The sequence below is a fragment of the Cupressus sempervirens genome, chromosome 9, assembly GCF_028749045.1.
Source record: "Cupressus sempervirens isolate cs-2001-9-10 chromosome 9, ASM2874904v1, whole genome shotgun sequence".
NCBI lineage: Eukaryota > Viridiplantae > Streptophyta > Pinopsida > Cupressales > Cupressaceae > Cupressus > Cupressus sempervirens.
In genome coordinates this window covers 357,244,346-357,267,909 of record NC_143126.1, presented here as the reverse complement: position 1 = coordinate 357,267,909, position 23,564 = coordinate 357,244,346, and the positions used below count along the sequence as shown (strand labels likewise).

Below are 23,564 nucleotides of genomic sequence, written 5' to 3'. Positions count from 1 at the left end.
AGCATTTTGCATTGGGATTGTCACCTTGAATATGAGAATTTATATTATTTTCTAATTCCTAAGAGTTGCTTAAATGTGACTGGATTCTTCCTGTTGTCTTGCATTTTGTCACCACAAAATGTTGGTAACATCACAAAACTTTTCCAAGCTAGTTTCGCATTTCTCTAAGTTTGAATTTGATATCTAATTGTTTAATGTTGATTGATTGATCCATTTCAATTCATATATCAAATTGTTTTTCTAAAGGCCTTTGTCAAGTCTTTTTCGTTTTTCTTTTTGTCCAACTTTTGCTTGATTTTTGAAAGCCTTCATCGTCCGTTCTTTGCTTTTGAGTTTGTGTTTGCTTGTTTTTAGTCCTTTGTTTTGCTCATGTCATGCCTTTCATTTTTCCCTTCGATTCGGTCTAACCTAGAGGTCAATTGGAGTTGTTAGTCAAGAGTTATGCCTGTTTTAGTGCCTCAAAAGTGGCCATTTTAGGTGCAACAACACGAATTAAAAATATGATGTTATATTTTCAATTTGACATTCACTTTTGGAAAATATAACTTATATTCACTTTCTCTTATATTTTTAAGTTACTTTAATTTTAAATTTTTAACTTAAAGTGACTATAGTGCACTTTATGTTATAATTTTAAGTTGAGTTACTTTTTAATTTTTCACTTAAAGTAATTATATAACTATATAGTTTCAGTTTAATTTTTGGTTTTAAAAATCAAATGTTTATTTAAATGTTACTTTAAAATGATGTTCATATATTATATTTCATAATATGATAAATAAATGTTGTTTATGACCCATTTTATAACATTTTTATAATTTTAAGTGAATTAAATCACTTAAAGTCTTCATAAGTGGACATTTTATATGCAATAACATGTAAAATCCATCAAAAGTGGATTTTTTATATGTCACTGCATATAAAGTTTGCTTTGGTGGACCTTTTTGATGTCATTACATCAAAAGTTCATCATAAGTGGACCTTTTTGATGTTATGGCATGAAAAGTGAAGTTTTTATGTTTAAACATCTAAAACGTGAGTTGCATTTTAAAATATGCTTCCTCCTCCAAAAGGTCCGTTTTTTACTTATGTTTTAAAATATTTAATGGCACCCAAAAAGTGGGATTTTGAAGAGATGCATATTTTAAAATGTGTATGTGACCCAAAAAGGTCCAATTTTGGAGAAAGACATGTTTTTAACATATGCATTGAGCTTCCAAAGGTCCGTTTTTGAAGAATAACATGCTCTTGCCCTCCAAAAGCCCAATTTTGATCATAATTTGAGATTTTCTCAATGGATTTGTATGAGATTTGTTCCATTGGAGACGTTTTTCGTTGGCAATGATTTCTTTTGCTTCTAAAATGGATTCATTAACCTCAAAAACGTTTTTGAAAGCTTCATGATAGATCACTTTTTTGGAGAAATTTGCAAAAAAATCCATTTTTAATGAATGTTTTTCCTCCCAACCAAATTGATTTGGCATATTTTGGAGGTTACATTGCATTGTAGTTCACATTTTGGTGTTTAATGATCAAAACATTTTGATCTCACAACATGAGGGAAAACGTTTTTTGCCAAAAACATCTCACAAGCATGAACACTTAAAAACGTTGGAATATGGAGCATGAATAGGGCACGTTTTGGCATCTCCTACAACTTCTCCTTATTTGCTGCCCTCTCCCATTCGAATTTGTTAATTTGGAAAAAGTCTAAGTGTTTGGGAAGAATTTTTCAAACATTGGAGCATCTTTCCCCTTCATTTTTGGCACAATAAATGGACTCTTTCTTTCTTGCTTTAAATTCATGTTTATCTTGCTGATTTTATGCATTAAATTACTTGATGGTTTCCATTTGTGAAAACCTTTGCCATGGAAAGTGCATTTTTCCTTTAAAAATGAAGTTTTTGTTCATTTTCATATTTTTTGGTTCTTTCCCAAATCCCAATTTCAAATTTGAGCGTTGAAGTGCATTGCATTTTGGTATATTTAAGTCATTTTCCAAAGGTACGTTGTTTCTTTTGTGTTTTGTGCTTGCTTGCCGGTTTTCTCCACTTGGAGAAATTGCAAGTTCTTTCCAAAGAACTTGTTTTTGCTTCATTACATTCGAAAGCATCATCATATTCCACATTCTGTTTCCATGTCACAACACTTCATCTCTCACTCAACGAAATGCAATTACATGTTTTCCATCCCATTTGCCATCCGCATATGCATGTAATCCCATTTTTCACCTCCATTTTCACCCATCTCACTTTTCGCTTCCATTCATACGACATGATTACACGAAATGTCTTACGTGCAATTGCATCAAAAAAGTCCGATTTTGATTAAAAGTCATAGTTTGAAAAGTCAAAAAGATGGCATTTTCACCTCCCACGTACTTTGACTTCTTTTCACCAAAAGTGACTATAAAACTCATTATCTCACTTCCATTTTCCATTCCCATTCCTTAATATGCATTTGCGCCTCCATGAGCAAATACTTATTTCCGTATCTTTCCATGCTTTCCATCTCATCTTTCATTCGCACTTACATGTGAAGTGCATCCTCCACCCACATTCACATTTCATTCCACCTTCCATCTCCCGTTACATATACTCATTTTTCATGCAATAATGTCTTGAAAACACTAAGTCACTTTTGAAATCAACAATTTTCATTTGCACGCATTCCCATGCATTTCACCTTCATGCATTCTCATTCCTTTCCATTTCATTTCATCTTCTATTTTCTCACTTTCATACCATTTCATTTTGCATTCCGTTCATTTTTTTCCGCTTTCCGTTCCATTGCATATGCATATGCTTTCTCTTTGAAGTCACTTTGTTGGATTTGTGAAGTCTCCAATCCATTTTCGAACGTTCACTACTGATCCGGAATTCACTTGTATGGAGATTCCTTTTGATGATGTATTTGTGTTTTGAGATTTTTGTGTTGCAGTGCAAGCACAAGCCATGTCCTCGCCATCCAAATCAAAAGGCAATGAAATATCAATATGATAAAGAATTGGCTCATGCAGCTCCTTCTTTAGTCATTTCTATTTTGGATAACCTATTGGTCCCAAAGATTGGTCATGCATGTGGCTGATTTTCTACAAAGAGTTGAAGCTCCAGCTAGTAATGAAATGAAGCGCATTAAGAGAAGCAACATTCACTTGGTATCTACGTTTCCTATGGCTTCTATAGAACTTGATTTCATTTATGGATGTGCACGGCATTTTACTCCTAAGACAAAGGCTATCAAAGATGCTGATGGCAAGGTTATCATTAGCCTAGATCTTGAGGTTATAGAACAAATCTTCAAGGTTTCGCATAAATCAAAATGTGCTGATTTGACTAAAGGATCATTATTGGCTGTTGGAATGAGCAAAAGAGTAATTATTAGAAGTATGTCAACCTTTACTGGTTAGACAATAAAAGAAGCAATTTCTCCAGATGGCCAAAGGCCGTTCATCGATCAAATTTCAAACAAGAGTATAAGGATCTCATCATCTTTCTCAGCAGGATTTGTGGCCTTAAAGATTCTACTGATTTTGAGCCATGGATGTATAAGTCTATGTTTCAAATTATGGAGAGTAAATAACACATCTTTTGGGGAGAACTCATCAGTATTGCGCTTTGCCAGCAAATATGCAATGTGGGAACATTAGTGCCTTTCTATATGAATTCTTATCTTATTTACATTGTTGCTGCCATGGGGTCTTTCTTTATTCTTTCTACCAAAAGAGATCGTCTTCAAGTTCCTATTTGGGATTACTATGACCAAATCACTTTGGCAAATAGTAAATTCCACTACAGAAGAGTTCAAGATGCCTTCTTTGGACATTTCTGGTGTTTGTTCGATAAATAGTTGTCTATCAAAAGAGTATCTGATGTAGCATGGGAGAAGGTGAACCAATATGGCTGTATTTTTATTCAATTTCTCACTTTCACATACTTGAGAGTTGGATATTTAAAAAGAGAGCCATATACCTTACCTAAGTATGCTACCGATCGAATCATCTTGATGGAGCTAGCTGGACAACTAAAGGACGTGTAGAGTGATCAACATGCTTTGCATAGGCTTGGTTTTGGCATTACTTCGGCTAAGCCTTTGCTATTGGCAATTATTCAATCATTTTTGTACCTAAAGCAAAGAACATGGAAGCAGAGTTGCAGTTGATTACCTTGAAGAAGTTCAAGGCCAGATTTGACTTTGACTACCAAAAGATGAATTCTTAGATGAAAAGAGCTTACGCTCATGTTCATCGCATCGAAGACATCTGGATAGATATGAGGACAGAATTTGACATCATGAAAATGGATTACTGCAGATTAACCTTGCAACAGATAATTGATCTTAATATGTTGGAAATCCCTTCAGATTTTCAGGTTGAAGATGATGACAACATCCTTGGTCCAGAGTTTCATCAAGCTGGTTTTGATAAAAAGTGCCATTGTCCTATCCAATGACAACAAAAGGAAGGTACATCTATCATAGACAAATTTCAATCCATCCTAGCAAACACCAACAAATGGTTGAAAAGTAAATGCCTTAAAAGTGTAAATCCTAAGATGGGCTTGGATTGTGGAAGTTTTGGTCCTCTTGGCAGGAAATCACAATTGGAGATTATAGGGAAAGATGGTGCCTCATCTTTTGATGACAAGGGTTTCATCAAATTCAAATTAAAGGGCCAAAAAGGAACTAAATCATCTCAAGTTCCTAAGCCAATTCAAGAATCAGTAGAAGAATCAGCTGAAACAGGTCTCTCGTTTGAATGAGGTTATCCAAAAACAATCTTCTCAGAGTGTTGTTGTTATGTCTCAAACGTCTAAAGAGAGAAGGTTGATTGAAGCCGCCAAGTCTTGGATATACGAAATCATTTCTGAAAGAGTTCGAGCCATCACAGAAACATTTGCAATTCTTAGGCGTGTCAAAGAGATGAATGAAATGGAGCAAAACTTAATTTCTTCTTTGACTTAGGAAGTTGATAACTTGAAGGAAATCTTTGACGATTGGGATGAAATGGTGAAATTCGATTCGGATGCCTTGTTCTCATGTGACATTCTTCCTTTATGTGAAATGTTCTTTAGATTTCAAGGGCTCATTGGTTATAAAGAGGAGACATTAAGGAAGCTGATCACAAAGTTGCAGGTGGCCTTTGGAGATTGTCAAACAGTTGAAACAAGTGTTACTTGTGATTTGGAACAGATGGGATGTAATGTTACTGATGAATTTGGTAATCTTATTGCAGTAGAGAGAGTAAATTCAGAATATACAATAAGGATCAATGCTAATGTAGATTCTGAAGACTTTGGTTCACATACAATGAATAAGTTTGTCTTATATACAATCAGGATCAATGCTGATGTAGATTTTGAAGACTTCGGTTCGCATACAGGAGATTAGATTTCATAGTTAACTTCCATTACTTGTTTAATAAACAACAACTTGACATTGTAACTGAAGGATAGTGGAATATATTCCCAGTATTATAAAATAGAGAAAAAAGGGGACATTAAAATCAGTATCAAGGCTAACAAACCTAGCAGCCAATAAGGGAAATATACTTCAGAATTAATAAGGATGGGAGCAATTAAGGAACTAGTATAACAAGAAACTTCAATCATGGGAAAAGATCAATAACTCAAAAGGTACATGCATTAAAAAATGGTAGAACAAAGAAACACACAAAAGAAATTGGCTCAATTGTTGGGATTGACAACACAATTTGAGATAAACAATAGAGGCATTATCAGTGGAGATCAATCCATCATCACTCAAACTCTTACTCATTAAAAGACGAGACCTAGCTTAGATCATCAATCCCATAAAAGTTGAACAACAAAAAAATGGTGCATCTACATGAGCAATGGTAACTAGATTTGTTAAGGGTATTCAACAATATATGTTTCTAGAGGACTGTATAGAGCTAAGAGTAAAATAAATATTAAAAGGTCATCACCTTGACCTTAGAAGATAAATTAAAAGGCATAATTACAAAGTAACATCAAAAAATTCAATTAGAAGTAGTGTAACATGCATACTGGGGGGACGTCGGGACGAGTTTTGTAGAATGGGGGGAAAAAGGGCCTCAATTTGGGGACAGCGGGAGACAGCGGCGACAGTGTTGTAATATACTATACGTATAGTACTTGAATCACTAGTTATGAAATGATGTATAACTATAAGAACTAATAATACCAAATACTTGAACATAGAGAAATTGCAACATACCCAATACATAATACAATATACTTTAACATTGAAAATTGAAGTTTTCATTTTAAACATTGAATATTGAATTACCAATTACTATTAAAAATTCAAATTATTGGCAAATAGAAGATTCCAATTTATATCATATCAAAAAAATCATAAAGATGTTTACAATGAGTAGCATGATATCATAACAAGTACAAAATCATGTCAAAATGTAGTGAAGGGAGACCTCTAATCATGTCAATATCTTCCAAATGAACACCAACCAACCCTACATCTCTAGTTGCTGCAGTCTCATCCTAACTAGGTGATGGAACTCTAAATTTTGGCAAATTTAGTCTCAAATACCATGGCAAATGGAGAATCTTCAGATCTTACCCACTACTTATATTCAAACAATATACTAAAAGTTATGATCAGGAGAATATAGAAAGCATTGAGCATCAAACAAATACTTATGCAAAATGATACAAAGGACTAAGTATCAAACAATATTGATTAAGAAAGAGTTAAGCATAAAGATTACTAAAAGCAATATCAAACAGACTTGGGACAGAATCACAATAACAAACTCAATAGTTGTATTAATTACAATGTTTATATATTGAAATAAATCTCAGGCCCAGACAAGATGTTGAAGTTCTATGAAGGGTCTGTGACTTCTTCAAGGAAAAGTGATGTGAAATATACAAGAAATAAACACCAATAAAGGTGAATCCGAGACACATTTGTTTATAAGGATGGTGATGTTTCGGGAGGTACCTTCAGACATCATGCCTCCACGCAAGGAATTGATTTGAAAATTTTGTGAGTTGGGAATCTCACCAAATGACCCGAATCTGAAGCTTCTCTTTCAAATAATAGAAGAATATGACGAAAATCAAAGTTATATATCTCCTTTGGATGCATTTTTTAACTTAGAAAAGTAGGAAGAGGAATTTGCAGTATAATTCTTCATGAGGATGTTTAATGCCTATCAAGAAATACCTTCGGAATGCAGACCTCCATCTTCTGATTTTCTCAACAAAATGCAAGAACTAGGTCTATTATATGATAATCAGTTTCTTATCTTGTTCAAGCTTATGGATAATAAACTGGTTACAGAGGAGGATGAATGCAGGATTGAGATGACATATGAGTCAAATGATGTTTCAGACTTGAATAGAAAAGAAATTTGTCGACAGTTTGAGGAGGAATCCAATTATGATGACACTTGTATAACAAAAAATATCAGTGAATGGGAAAAAGAGGAAGAAGATTCTCTTAGTGTGGAAGAAATTTCAGCTTTGTTAGACATAGAGTATTAGAGACATATTGAAATAAATAGTCCAAATTTTTTCTCAATTCACCATGGTGAGCAAGTTGATGGATCAGAGCATTCTCAAGGGGTGCTGGATGAAGGAGATAGTAATTCATGGGAATCATATAGTGAAGATGAAATAGAAATGCATACAATGCATGAACAGGAGGAGGAAACATATGAAGATATCTCTGAGTTCTCTATGTTCCTAAATCCTTTGTTTGAAGGAGATTTTCCACACAATCAAGCCCATCAGCATCACGATAAAGATTGCAGTCCTGATTTTGAAGTTGATGAAACTCATAATATGTGTCCAAAAGGTGAGACGTCTTTCCATTCATCCTATGAGGAGGGGTTGTTTCAAACATGTGAAGGAGATATAAAATCAGATATTTGTAATGAGGAGATTGCATTGCAGCATGGTGCTGAAAATTTCCAAAGTGTCCTAGCTGATCAGAGTCTTGGTGAAAGAGAAATTGTACATCTAGAAGATAAGCCATTCTCAAAGCCTTTTTGTGAGGAGAAACAATGTTCGAAGTATAGAAGTGGGGCAGATTGTGTGCAAGTAGACAATCAAGCAAAGAAGATTTATTTGGATGCTTGTATGACTGTTCACATGCATGAATCTAAATATCTTCCATCTAGCAAGGATCACAATGCACATGATGATTTCTCAAAAGCTAAACGTGAGACATATACCAAAATTTGCATTGATGAAACAACAGCAATAAGTATTATCAATGAGGATGATACACCTAACACGGATTTGAAACATAGATAGCAAACCAAGGAGGTGAAAGAAAGGCGCATGTCATGTGATGGTTATCTTTTGAAATTTTCTAATGGATCAGATTGTATGAAGGAACGGTGTGATATCATATGCAGGAGAGTCAAAGTGTTACGTGATCAGAATCGGGTGTTCGATCAGGGAAAGAATTAGTGTTCATTTTTGGGGGGCTTGGGGCCACCCAATTTCACTATGCATCATGTTAAGCATGGATGCTCGGTTTGCTCCTCTAGAGAAAACCGAGATCTCACTATGCTCATAGGGAGCATATGTCCCCAAAAAGAGCCATTGATGGAACTCTAAATTTTGGCAAAATTTAGTCTCAAATACCATGGCAAATGGAGAATCTTCAGATCTTACACACTACTTATATTCAAACAATATACTAAAAGTTATGATTAGGAGAATATAAAAAGCATTTAGCATCAAACAAATACTTATGCAAAACGATATAGAGGATTAAGGATAAAAAAAATTGATTAAGAAAGAGTTAGGCATAGAAATTACTAAAAGCAATATCAAATAGACTTGGGACAGAATCACAATGTCATGTCCCCATTTTGGAGGCAATTTGATTTAATTAATTTAATTAATTAGGTTGTCCAAAATAATGAATATTTTATGAGGATGACTAATTAATTATTTTAATTAAATAAATAAATGGTATTAAGTTAATTATTTATAAAGTTATCAAATAAATAAATATTAAAAGGTAACTTTATATTTAATTAATTTAATAAAGTGACTTGAATTATAAAATATTTTATAAAGTCACTTAATAGATAAAATAAAATAATGTTCTAGAAGCTTCTGGAGAAAGTGGAGGAAAAAAGAATAAATAGGCACCCCGGACTTCATTCTAATCATCTAGATTTGTTGTTGTTGATATTGATGTTTGTTGATGTGCATTGTGGAGCCTAGGGTTTCTGCAATAGTCACAACTGGCCATTGAGAACGAAAACTCTCAATTGGTACGCAATTTTGAGGGTGTGAAATATCACTTGAATTATTGCAGCTGGGAGGAAGATACTTCAGTCTTCTATTTGTGCTACATTGAGAAAAAATATTTGAGTACAAAAAGCAGTTCGAAAAAAGCAGGCCGAAAAAGCAGTTCGAAAAAAGCAGGCCAAAAAAGAAGAACCGAAAGAGCAGGCCGAAAAAGCAGGTCCGGAAAAGCAATCCAAAAAAAAAAAAGAAATCCGAAAAAGCAAATTTGAAAAAGCAAAGAAAATTATTACAACCATCTACAATCAGGGGCGGCAGCTAGAGAGGCACGACTTGGGCACTTGAGGAGGTTATTTTCTGTTCAGTGGTATTGCAATACATCTATTCTCTAAGGCGACTTCATATGCCGGTCTGATGTGTATTTTCATAGTTGCCTTTCACTATAGAGTGCTGTTGTAATTGTCATTTCGTATCAGACCTATCATTTATTAATAGATATATCATTCATTTTTACATTCCTCACAATGGCATCAGCAATCCATGACTTTAGTTGTATTTAATCATGCATGTGATTAGCGTACTGCTGTAAGGGAGTATTGAAGTTAGATATTTAGTGTTGCATTAGTTTTCATTGGCAGCTGTAGGTGCATATTACTTTACCAGCAATCATCATATTTTGATATCTTTGTAAATGCCAAGAATCTTGGCTAACTTAGCATGAATATTGTATTGGATACTCATTCTCAATTAAGGAGATACAATTGCTGGTCATTAATAGTTGTCCTTGAGCGTTAATATATCTTTTTTTTTATCAGCCAGTTAGCTTGCATACCAACTGTTTGTTAAAATACCAGTTGGCTGTAGGTGATCATTTTCATGATTAGAACTCATATATGCATTCACTATTGCCAAAATTAGTTGCATATTTATGTTAGGACATTGTTTAGACAATTTGGAGTCTTTGTAAGCATTGTCTTTGAGGCAAATCCAAACAAAGATCACTGCAGCAATCTGAAAAGTTATATCAGTCAGAGGACCCTTGCTTGCAAAGTGTTTGACAGAATGTCAAACAATTGAAATATAAAGATTTTTGGTGTTTGAAGAAGTTATAACCTATTGGGGTTATTACAGTGGTATCAGAGCTATTGACCTGCCATCCTGTTGGGTAGATTGGACATTGAATCAGTTAGTTAATCATGTTTACTTCAAGTACCCAGAAGCAGTGGGACAAGGATATGAAGAAGCTTAAACAAAATTTAAAAAAGTTGGATGAAAGTCAGAAAAGGATGAATGAATTGATGGTTTCCATGTTTAAGAGGACTACATCACAGAACAAAGAGAAAGAGGAACAAGAGGTCTCTACAAGTGAGGTATCTAGAAACCTCTACAAGGAGTTTGCAGCAATTGGTGACCAGCATCAGACTAGCTTGGAGGAAGATGTTGGGCACACAATACTTCAGAAGGTAGTGGGAATGGATATTACGCAAATTGATAGTAACGGTCAACTTGATACTCAAGTTGAGACAATTGTATACAGGTCGTCAGAGGGTGATGTCACAGGTACTCGGGATGGTTTGGTTCCAAGAAGCAGTGACTACAACATAGTGGGTTCAGATGATGATTATGAGGATGTTGTTCTGCATGATGGTGAGATACTTGGTAGAGATGAGCAGACATTGAGCATTCATGACTTTGCTGAGAGAGAGTACCAGGCACAGATAGATGCTTCGTCACATGAGGTTGAGGCTGGTAGTACTTCACATGATTTGTCCAGCCAACTGAAGGTGAGCGAAGACAGTATTATGACTTCATTATCTCATCATGACAGGATGCGGGATATGATAGAGGATCACATTCAGATGATTCAATTACAAGGTAGACATAAGGGAGTTCAGGCAAAGTCTTCTTGTGTTGACTTACAGGTGATTAGGGAAGGAATGGGAACGATGAAGTTGAGTTATTTACATCTTCTATCAGATCGTGACCATCTTCTTAGCCTTGTCGGAGACTATTCAGATGCTTTGAGGAGGAAGGAGGAGGAAGTTGACAGGCTTTCTCGCGAGCTTAAGGACACTCGAGCTTCTTTGGTGAAACTCCATTGGCATTACAGGACTGGGAGAGACATGGGGATGAGCATGGCATGGAGCTGAGCTTAGTTTCATCTTGCACTTTTGATACTCAGTTTTCTGCGACAGGCGGATCATATGTGGTCGTTGATAATGTTGCGAGTTCATCTTGCATTCACATCCAGGATACAAGGACAATGTCAGACAGGTATGCGGAGTTAGTTGGTATTGGTCATATTACTCAGGTGAGGAGTTTGCTTGAGTTACCAGCTGATTCTAGTTTACGGATATGGATTCAAGATTGTTATATTGGCGTTTGGGATTCAGTTGACTGGAGATCTTTAACACTTTTTGGTAGCAGTGATTGTTTGGGTGCTATCATGGATTTGATTAGCAGATTGCACGGTGTTGTCTTTTCTTGCGCCAGCAGCTTGTCCGATGTTGGTATTAGTTTTTATACACCGGTGTTGGGCTTTGTTCATATATCCAGTCGACCATTCTTGCTGGAATGTGTTGATGATCTTTCATATTTGGCAGTGTGTACAGATGAGTCCCAGGATCATATTGGCCTTGATGACATCCAGGAGGATGCAGTGGGTAGTTTTGAAGACTTAGCTTCCTTGGCAGTTTCTTTTGGTACAGAGGAGTTGGACAGCAGTGCTATAGTTTTTGATACTCCATATGTTGATATGAGCTTTGGAGTTGATTCGCAGGATATGGTTGGTAATACTCTAGAGACCAGTAACTTTGAGGATACTCCCTTAGACAGTGTGTCAGAGGAAGTTTGTAGGAGACAGTCTAGCCAGTGCCATCATGTGTCTAGTCAGTTGAGAGTTAGTGAACGAGACATTGCTATCGCTTGCCAGCATTTTGATGCTGCTCGTCAGTTGTTAGCAGTTTATGAATGGGGTTCTCCTACTAGTGATGAGCAGGGAGGCAGTTATCTTTCCTTGACAGAGATCCACTCTTTATGGGAGGCTATTCAGATTCTGAGACAGAATTATATGCAGCTGGTAGCCGACAGAGATTATCTTATGGAGTGGGGGAGTACAGCATACGATGCATTATTGGCCAAGGAAGATGAGGTGAGTGAGCTTACTCGGCAGCTCGAGGTGACTTCTGAGATTCTTGAGAGTACACAGTTGGCTTTCGAGGAGTCACAATTTCATTTGGCTAAGGTGACCGTGGAGTTAGAGCGACTGCAGTCTTTACCAGATTCTATACAGTCACAAGCTGTGGTGTCTAGTGATCCGAGGATGTCTATGGTCGAGATTGTCAGAGACAGTGGACATGGGGATGCATCCATCCTTGATACTAACATTGGCATATCGGGTTCAGTTGAGTTGGGTGCTGCAGCAGATTGTTGTGGTATGCCTAACATGGTGGTGGCCTCTTGTACTAATGGCACAGAGACTAGAGATGTTGTATCAAAGATCATGTGTGATGTTGGTGAGCCGGTAGTTGGCATGGTTCCTGCTAGTAATACTATTCCCTTGGCGATGTCTTCAGAGGTAGTAGCTAGTTCCAGCTTGGTTAGTGATCGATTGCAGTTAGTTTCATTTGGATTGCAGTCTGAGCCATTGACTGAGATTGGCGCATTCTATCGGCATTACACTGTGAGGTATGCTCATCAATTTACCTTTGATGACCATTTTGATGAGATGATGATACAGAGATGTACTTTGGTTCCTAGTGCTTGTCATCAGTTATGGGACGGTTTGATGCCTCGGGATGAGAGTTGTGATGGGCATGACATGGCGATAGGTTTTGCGGTTGACAGCTTGATAATACACGACTTAGAGCAGGAGTTTGGGAGTGATGCTTCAGCAGTTGTTGTTATTGATTCTACTCCTTTGGCTATGACATCTCCTGACTTAGCTGGTGATCAGTCACAGTGGGTTGTATCACTTGTTCATGGTGAGCTGTTGACTGAGGTTGGTTCTTTTTATCAGCATTATACTGCAGGGTATGTGCATTAGTTAGCATTTGATCCTTGTGCTGAAGAGTTGATAGCAGGAAAATTTGGTTTGGGTTCCATTTCATGCTATTTATCTTGTGATGTCTTTTCACCATCAGCGGTGCATGGGAGTTATGGTTATGAGACAATGGCCGGTGATCTGCAGAGTTGTGTTGACTGTAGGAGTTGTACAGTGTGTAGATTCTCCATACTTGGTACAGTTTCATTCGGGAGCGTTCACCATTGTTGCAGAGTTGGATTGTACATTCCGCATAGGCCAGTGGGATGCGTTGATGGTATTTACTGTGTTGGCAGTTTGATTTGTCCACTTTACTTGGGTTCTGATGTTCTAAGAGTTTGTGTCTCGTGGGTTTCTGACTGTGGCAGTTGTGATTTTGGAGTTTGGTTGAGCTGTAATTGTCAGTTTGATTATGGATTCCTCTTGCTTATATTGCAGAGGATATTGCAGGAGCCTGTGTTGATTGATAGCAGTATAGTACATGACTACATTTGGGATCCAGGCGGATTGATTGGTTTATTGTTTAGCCATTGCTTGGGGACAAGCAATTTCAGGAAGGGCGGACTGTCATGTCCCCATTTTGGAGGCAATTTGATTTAATTAATTAAATTAATTAGGTTGTCCAAAATAATGAATATTTTATGAGGATGACGAATTAATTATTTTAATTAAATAAATAAATGGTTTTAAGTTAATTATTTATAAAGTTATCAAATAAATAAATATTAAAAGGTAACTTTATATTTAATTAATTTAATAAAGTGACTTGAATTATAAAATATTTTATAAAGTCACTTAATAGATAAAATAAAATAATGTTCTAGAAGCTTCTGGAGAAAGTGGAGGAAGAAGAATAAATAGGCACCCTGGGCTTCATTCTAATCATCCAGATTTGTTGTTGTTGATATTGATGTTTGTTGATGTGCATTGTGGAGCCTAGGGTTTCTGCAATAGTCACAACTGGCCATTGAGAACGAAAACTCTCAATTGGTACGCAATTTTGAGGGTGTGAAATATCACTTGAATTATTGCAGCTGGGAGGAAGATACTTCAGTCTTCTATTTGTGCTACATTGAGAAAAAATATTTGAGTACAAAAAGTAGTTCGAAAAAAGTAGGCCGAAAAAGCAGTCTGAAAAAAGTAGGCCGAAAAAGCAGAACCGAAAAAGCAGGCCGAAAAAGCAGGTCCGAAAAAGCAATCCAAAAAAAAAAGTAATCCGAAAAAGAAAATTTGAAAAAGCAAAGAAAATTATTACAGCCATCTACAATCAGGGGCGGCAGCTAGAGAGGCACGACTTGGGCACTTGAGGAGGTTATTTTCTGTTCAGTGGTATTGCAATACATCTATTCTCTAAGGAAACTTCATATGCCAGGTCTGATGTGTATTTTCATAGTTGCCTTTCACTATAGAGTGTTGTTGTAATTGTCATTTCGTATCAGACCTATCATTCATTAATAGATATATCATTCATTTTTACATTCCTCACAATGGCATCAGCAATCCATGGCTTTAGTTGTATTTAATCATGCATGTGATTAGCGTACTGCTGTAGGGGAGTATTGAAGTTAGATATTTAGTGTTGCATTAGTTTTCATTGGCAGCTGTAGGTGCATATTACTTTACCAGCAATCATCATATTTTGATATCTTTGTAAATGCCAAGAGTCTTGGCTAACTTAGTATGAATATTGTATTGGATACTCATTCTCAGCTAAGGAGATACAATTGCTGGTCATTAATAGTTGCCCTTGAGCGTTAATATATCATTTTTTTAATCAGCCAGTTAGCTTGCATACCAACTGTTTGTTAAAATACCAGTTGGCTGTAGGTGATCATTTTCATGATTAGAACTCATATATGCATTCACTATTGCCAAAATTAGTTGCATATTTATGTTAGGACATTGTTTAGACAATTTGGAGTCTTTGTAAGCATTGTCTTTGAGGCAAATCCAAACAAAGATCACTGCAGCAATCTGAAAAGTTATATCAGTCAGAGGACCCTTGCTTGCAAAGTGTTTGACAGAATGTCAAACAACTGAAATATAAAGATTTTTGGTGTTTGAAGAAGTTATAACCTATTGGGGTTATTACACACAATAACAAACTCAAGAGTTGTATTAATTACAATGTTTATATATTGAAATAAATCTCAGGCCTACACAAGATGTTGAAGTGTGATTCTCAATTCTATGAAGGGTCCCGTGACTAAGAACTTTACAAGGAAGAGCGATGTGAAATATACAAGAAATAAACACCAACGATTCATTCTACAACATCTAAGGCATATACGGGAGATGCGGGAATGCTTGCACAGGCTTTGGAAAGTGAAGCCATCATTAAGAAAGTAGATGTGGGAGGAAAACGGATGAACTATATCAAAGCAATAGATTGTAAGGAAACATTTTGCTATCAATCAAAGATAACCAGTAGCATTTCCGTCAGCAGTACAATGCACAAGTCAGCCAAAAACCCAATCTACAATCCATGTTTTTTTGTCAACGATGGACCTCAAGAAATGTTATCATTATAAAGAAATACAACTATGTTACAAATACTGATAGACGTATATCTCTGCCATGAACAATAATCTGAAGAGGATATGGAGAAAATTAAAAACAAAGCTAGATTGAATATGACTTCCATAATATAAGCAACATGAATTGTGGCAAATGATTATGATAGAATGGGAAGTTGATGAAATATATTTGGCAAGTAGTGACTACAGTGATGATATAGAAGTCTGCATATAGTGATAAAGAGTTAATGTGTAAACACGATAAAAGAAAAGTTTCAATGTCTTAAAAATCCATCAGACGGTGGTGAGAATGAATTCAATTGTACAGCAATGAAGGGGAAATACACAGGGGCAATCACATAACTATGAAATGACAAAGTTACGTATCCTACTAAGAAGCGATATATATTTAAAGGGATTTGTATATGCTGTCAAGAATTTGGAGTCATCCCCAAAGATGCCGTCAAAGATCTGAAGCCTAGTCAGCAGCCTTGGAATTTAAATATGGTGTCATCTTTCTCAAAGTTCAAAGGAGTATGAAAGATATACATGGTCAATAGAGCAATTTTCATAAAGATCAAATTCAGTATAAATGCAACGATTGGAGTCAAGCGAATATATCAAAATTATGGCTGCCAAATATATTAAAGCATGTGTCAATACAGCAATTTTCATAAAGATCAAATTCAGTATAAATGCAATAATTGGAGTCAAGCGAATATATCAAAATTATGGCTGCCAAATATATTAAAGCATGTGAATTGTTTTTTGAGTCGATCGTTGAAGTCCCAGGATATCACATAGCGGCAATTCAAGGAGTCTAAAAAAATCCAATTAAGTCATTCAAACAACTTTTTAATGTATTAGAAGTTCCTGATTGAAAAGATGTGATTAGTCATCCAAAAGTGTAATATTTATTTAAGAAGAATTCGCATCTTTCAAATAGAGAAGATATAAATAAAGGAAGACACAATTGATAAACAAGACACATTAGGCAAGAAGAAATATTTTATATTCATTTATATGGAGGGATAAAGAATTTTAAATATAACTTTGTAATATAAATCTATTTGTTATATTTCAATGATTTATAAAAGCATGTTGCTTTTTATTATTTAAATGACATGGAGATTTCAACTGCAGTTGATTCATCCTTTATAATCATTTTTTAATCCTTTTGGCCAGATAAGTGGATGAGGTCATCTATGGCATTTTATATTCGATCATCACAGATATTGTGAAATATTTAACTGTTTCCAAATTTGTCTAGTCTGTCTCCCCAACTTTAGGAGTTAAAGCGCAATCTGGACTAGTCTAGAATTGCGTATATATATATTTGATCTATTGTGTCTTGATTATTAAACTGTTTATAGTTTATATGCATAGAACATTATAAAGTTGTATGTTATAATCTTCATTGTAGTTGACTCTGTTGCCCGAATAAGCTAAAGCATTGGTTTTTTATCATTGAAGTATTGGATTTATATTTGAAGTCAGAAAATTTATAAACTTCCTTCTTGAAAACCTCAAATCCATTGTTAAAAACCTTATACAAAACATTCATTTCAAACTATCACATAACTCCATATTAATCGAGCTCAAAGACCTTGCCAGCAAGAGAACTCATAAAGCTTAAATTCGCTATAGAAAAGCCTTGAACCAAGCAGTCCGGAGGAGTTCTATCAAGTCTACTTAAGAAGAAAACCTTCTCAAGGTTACTAATTTCAGGGACCAAAAGCCCCCAAGCATAGAGGCCACTATCGTATTACAGATTCAACTAACAATTTTTGGTATTGCATTCATGGAGGATTTGATGTGTCCTGATGTACTAAATGTACTTGGGAAAAAGTGTTGGTGAAGGATTGATAGGGTGATTTGGTGGGCCTGGCAGCTGGGCTGTGCCATTTCCTTTGCTGGGCATACCTTTCTGCATAAGTAGGCAGCACCATCTTGGTCTAGTGGTTCATCTTTGAGGGGAACTCATATCAAGAAAAAGGTTGGGTATCTTTCCAAGATGTATAAGGAAAAATTACAACTGAGCCAATTTTCAGGAGTCCTCGAATGGCCATATAGCACTTTGGCAGGGTAATACAGTCCCATATGAGGCGTGTGAAATCCACAATTGGTTGTTGCACTTTAATTGGCTGTTTGGAATGGTATGGATTCCCTATGGGGTGCAAGTATCCTCTAGCCTTGCTGAGGGAGAGAACTGAAGTTATTGACGAGTTTAATATATTGTCTTGCCCTGCTGGGACAGACATAGAGCTTGTTAAAACTATCAGACCCGCTACCATTTAACCTTAATGATCAGATTGTTTATCAACTTTATATTGCACTTTGGTTGTATTTAGGAGTTCATTGTAGTGTTATTGCAGAGATATGAAGTTTCGGCATATTGGATGTGTTAGTGCACTGCTACTTATAAGGTTTCTTGTGCTTCACCAGTAGCATTTTAGTCTAGTATAAAGTGAGTTTGAAGCCTTTTTGATGAAGTTATATCGACTTGTATTCATTGTGGGTTGGTTGGGTGTGTGCTGGATTGAGTTCTTTGGTGTTTATCTGCTGTTTAGTCTTGTATGAGCATGGTTTCAGTCATTTACAGACCTGGAACATTTCCTATTGCACTATCCAAGCTACCTTCTATGGTTGGTATTTGATTATGGTGATCATTCATTTGATTTGACTTAATTTTGGGTTGATTCAGTTTTCTGAGTTTACATCAGTGCTCGTATCAGCAACTAATCTTTTTTTTGATGCTTGCAATGCATATGTACTAACATTGTATTGCTTTGGATGGTCAAACTGCCGGAAGCAATTGTTTACATAAGCTTAATATTGTAATAGTGGATGGTAGTATTGCCAGTGAGTTGCCTTGGTTTCGCTGATGTACTTACCTAATTAGATAAGTGGCTTATTGTAATCGCTTATCACTGGAAAGTGGATGGAGCTTGCTTTACTTTTCAATGTTGTATAATCTTTCCCACCAGATAAGTGGATGTGCCCACAATGCACATGCACCTCAACAAATAATTGGTATTGTTTGGCTTGCCACCTGGCGCTTTCCTTCAACCTTGCATTTTCAGCTCATTGTAATCTGGAACCTCATGTGCTCACACCTTGCCCGTACCAGGATATGAGTGATCAGAAAGAGGGAAATAATCTGCATTGCATGTTACTTTCAGTCAAACATTTTTTCAAAAACATTGGGAATGTATATTACATCTTTCCTCGAAAATTTCATTTGGAACATAACTCTGATTTAAAGGTAATGAAAATCTGCAGCAGACAAGCATCATGAAGCAATCATAAATCATGAACTTTTTAGTTTTCATTTTGTGTGGTATTCTCAAAAAAATTCTGTAATTTTTTAGTTCACCTTTATTTTTATTTTTCAGAAACATACTTATATAATCTGTACTTAAATTGTAATAGTTAAAATTTGAAGTTAGTTTCTCTGTGACAAGAGGGAGGTTCATCAATATGACTACCACTTCTTTCCCTCTACTCTTTGGACCAATGTTTCTTTTATGCAGGCCAAGAACAACAAAGTTATATTATGAAGTTAATGTCATACCAAAATTCAATTTCCCTGCAATATTTGTGGAAAGAATAATCAGGAAAGATCTTCCTCTGAACCTTCAATCTGTTGCTGCTAGAGCTGAAGCCAAATCTGGATCAATTCGTAAGGTACTTCCTCGCCAGAAAATTTCCCATTTCTTCCAGTTGGAACCGTTCAACTTCATTTACACAAGAACAGAAACCTTAAATTTTGAGTTACAATAATCCTCACAAATTTGCAGGATGTCAAGGCACTCTATCATGAAATCGATCACACGTCGGAATCTGCAGAAGTTAAGGATAACCAATCAATTAGTACACTGGATTATCTATGTAGAATTAGCATAAATGACCTTGCTAATGCTTGGAATAATTGGGTCACAACCGGACAAAGGTGTAGTCTAGATAGACCTTGTATTGTTGATGAAGTTCATCTTCGAAGACTTGATGATTTGCTTGTAAGGGACTTTTCATAACCTTAGCATTTAATGTGAATCTTAAACATACTTTTATTACATGTTTAGGACTCTGAAATGATATTTCTGTTTTTAATTTTTATTCTTTTTGATATTTGGAAAGCATTCTTCTGTACTCTTACTAAGCTGGCTATTTATTTATCAAGGAAAATGGAGGTGTACATCGCAGGGTTATTGCCACTATAACTATAAAGGCGCCCTCTCAAAGTGTCTGGAAGGTTTTGACAGCATATGAGAGCTTATCTGAGTAAGTTTGTTGGGGTTAGTAACATACTGTTTTAGTTTTTGGTTCCTGAAGTCTCTGAAATCTATATGAGCTCTATGAGTTCAATTGTTTTTACTAATTAAAGCTTCACATATTTCTATGTTTTTTAAATTTTTGACAATGTCTTCTTCACTTATTCAGGATTTTTCTTTCACTATATTTATGTTGTGAAGTCAAAATAATTTGTGGCGTAATTTACATGCGTGGGAAAACCAACGTGCTAATTGTGGATTATGTATATGATTCTAACTAGTTGAATGGGTCTAAAAACAACCAAACCTTATTTTTTTCCATGAAGAATCAATATGAATTTATCATTTAACAGCTGCATATTTAAAAGCAATGTAAAAACTGTCTAGCAGGGATATAGTAGATTGAGAAAAGACACTAACAATCTGTAAAAACTATTTAGATAAATAACATATCAGAATGAACCTACAAAATTAATGTTGTAGAGTATAGCTCTAAGAAGCTATTATATGTCAACATTCAAAGTAATAGTTAAAAACTTCTGAAAATTTCCAGTTAAGAAAGTTTAAAGAGTGTTTCCCCTAACCTATTACACATAAATGAGTATCTCTTAGATATTTGTATGACACTCAATATATTTGAGAAATATTAAATGATGATCAATCTCTGTAGGTAAGTTCTGTTGACAAGTCTGGAAACCCTTATGACTATTTCATGTCTCCAATTAGAGATCCCAATGTTATGAGTGAGAGAATAATCATCAGTTTATATGTAACATAAAAGCTTTCTATATTACCCTTATCACTACCTCTAATTCCATAGGTATGTGACAACTATGATTTGGTACTCTACTGATTGTCCCATTATAACAATGAATATATCAAATTGGCCATTATATTTCTTAAACAGTGTTTCGAAACGGCCATGAAACTATGACTGGGTCCAACTTTTGATTTCAAGCTGTCTAGTTTAGGATCGTTTCTTGATTAGGCCTTCTGTGAGAAAGAAAGGGTAGAGAAATTTTGATCCATATAATACTGCTAGAATTCAGGAATCGAAAAAATATTGAAATGCTCGATAGTTGCAATGCAAAGGAGGTTTACTTAAGAGAGAATGTTGTGGTCAAAACATAAATTAAACTTGTAATAATTCACTTGAAATTCAGATTTCTATTCAATAAAACCCCCAGTGTAGAGGAAAACCATTTTTATGGTAGTGGCAATAAACTTGCTGTGTTATGGACAGAGTACAGTAGAGGAAGCAAATTTTTTTAAGGAGACTTTAAACACTTATACTGGAGCCTCGGGTCAGGAAATTAATCCAGTCAAGTTGGAAATTTTCTTTTAACACTCCCTTGGATTTAGAAAACCAAATTTGCAACATTATCAATTTTAGAAAGGGCAGCCTACATTGTAAGTATCTAGGTCTACCCTTAGACTTAGGGTGTAGATCAAGTAAACTATGGGATTTGACAATAGAGAAGACTCAAAAAACAATTGAGTCTTGGAAAGGGAGATGGCTTTCGGCTGCAGGCAGAGCCACTATGACTAAGAATGTTCTTTCTATGCAACCCATCTACCAGCTATCCTTTTTTGACCTTCCAACCAATAAAAGGAGTTGTCTACGATCTTTCTTTTAGAAAGTCACAAGTGAGAAGAAAAAAATGACGCTTACGGCATGGGATAAAGTTTATAGGCCTAAAGATGGGGTGCTGGTATAAAAAAATATCAAGGATCAGGGAAAAGCTCTAGGTACCAAATTGGTATGGAGAATGTATCTCCGGTCACATCTTAAATGGGCTAGGATCCTTATTCAGAAATACCTTAGTCATTGGACCTGATCAGTATTTTTAGAGAAAACCTCCTAAGGGTTCTAGAATTTGGAACTTTATGTTGGAATGTCATAGCATTATTATGGATAAGCTGACTTGGAACATTGGGAATGGGGAGGAAGTTCAATTTTGATTCAACTCATGGGGTGGGTATAGTATTTTGGAAAATGAGATGAAGTGGCAAAACTCAAAGGCCAATTTTGAAGACAAATGGGGTTCTAAAGTTAAGGACTACATAGAATGGGATGCTTTATGTAATAAATGGAAATGGAAGAAGTTGAAAGACATTGACATTCCTCCCTTAGAAAAAGCTTCTCTTGAGGAATCCGTGAAATCCTGGAAGATTCTATTGAATTCAGAAACTGACAAATTAGTTTGGGATGGTAACAAACTCAGGGGAATACTTGGTTAAGGCGGGATACTCTCTATTGACTTCCAAGCATTTATATCCTAAACTTCGCCTCCCTCTTAAGATCTGTTGGGATAAACTCTGTTTGCCCAAGGCTGGTATTTTCACTTGGTTTGTCCTCAATATGAAAGTTTTAACAATGAAAAAGTTTAGGAGGATGGGCTTTCAAGGACCAAGCATATGCCCTCTTTGTGAAAATGAAGAGGAAAGTATAGAATCTAGATCACATCTTTCTCCAATGCCCATATACATACCAATGCTGGAAATGGATTAGCTCTCAGTTAGGATGGTCATCCCCCTTCTCCTACTCCATTTTAGAATTTCTACAAAGTTGACCCTTCCTAAAAGAGACTAGTATATATTTGGGATTATGGATAATTGCTCGAGGTCAAACATTTTCTAAACAAAATAGAATCTTTAATCATAGAGATTTCCAGTAACCGCATCTTACATAATCCTGGTGAGGATAAGGTTATGACTTATTGGGATGAGAAGCAATGGGAAAATGGCTAGGTCTCAAGCTACCCCCCTTGATTGGTCCAGGGGCAAAATCTTTGCAGCACATAAGAAGAGAGTGTTCTTGGAAAACTCCTTTGTATGGATGGTTTATGTTAAACTTCAATGGAGTGTCAAGAGGCAATCCTCGTAATTCTGGTTTTGGTTTCTGTATCCATAATTTGTTGCGTGAAGACATTGCAGCAATTGTGAAGTCAATAGGTATAGAAACAAATAATTGGGCTGAGCTCTTGGCCTTAGTTGAGGCTTTGGAACCATGCAGAGAATTGGCTATCTACAAACTAGAAGTTGAAGGAGATTCGGCCATTATTATTAATGCATTAGGGACTGAAGAAACACCAAATTGGAGACTAAATTCGTTACTATCTAAAGCCCTTTTTTAATGTAAATCCTTTGATAAAATCACTTTAAATTACATTATTAGGGAGGGTATTAAAAGAGCCCTGAATTAGCAAATATAGGGGCTGATAAAGGTATCTCTAGTGATATATCTTAGGGATGTTCAATGGAACAAAGTTCGAACTATGGTTTGTTTTAATTATATTATCCCACAAAACTTTAATGCAGGACAACTTAAAACTTTTAGGGTAGATGGCTTAGTAATGATTTTATTCTAGAATCCCCAAACAGTGTAATTATGTTTAACTTTGGGAATATTCTTCAAAGATTGATGGAGTAAACTGCAGGATTTCGTGCACAATTGCCAAGATTTTATGTGACATAGCACATATTCTTCATCAAATTTAGT

The 23,564-nt window shown here is 35.6% G+C and overlaps 1 protein-coding gene across 2 annotated transcripts in view; it reads left to right on the top strand.

Moving 5' to 3' along the window:
* The window catches only part of LOC149538775 (polyketide cyclase/dehydrase/lipid transporter), a 249,549-nt gene that overhangs the window by 46,368 nt on the left and 179,617 nt on the right, over window positions 1-23,564 (top strand). For both annotated transcript variants that reach the window (XM_089800099.1, XM_089800098.1), the window contains exons 3-5: window positions 19,325-19,478; window positions 19,592-19,807; window positions 19,972-20,072. In XM_089800099.1, coding sequence (XP_089656225.1) covers window positions 19,325-19,478; window positions 19,592-19,807; window positions 19,972-20,072 — 471 coding nt within the window. The remainder of the gene's footprint in view (window positions 1-19,324; window positions 19,479-19,591; window positions 19,808-19,971; window positions 20,073-23,564) is intronic.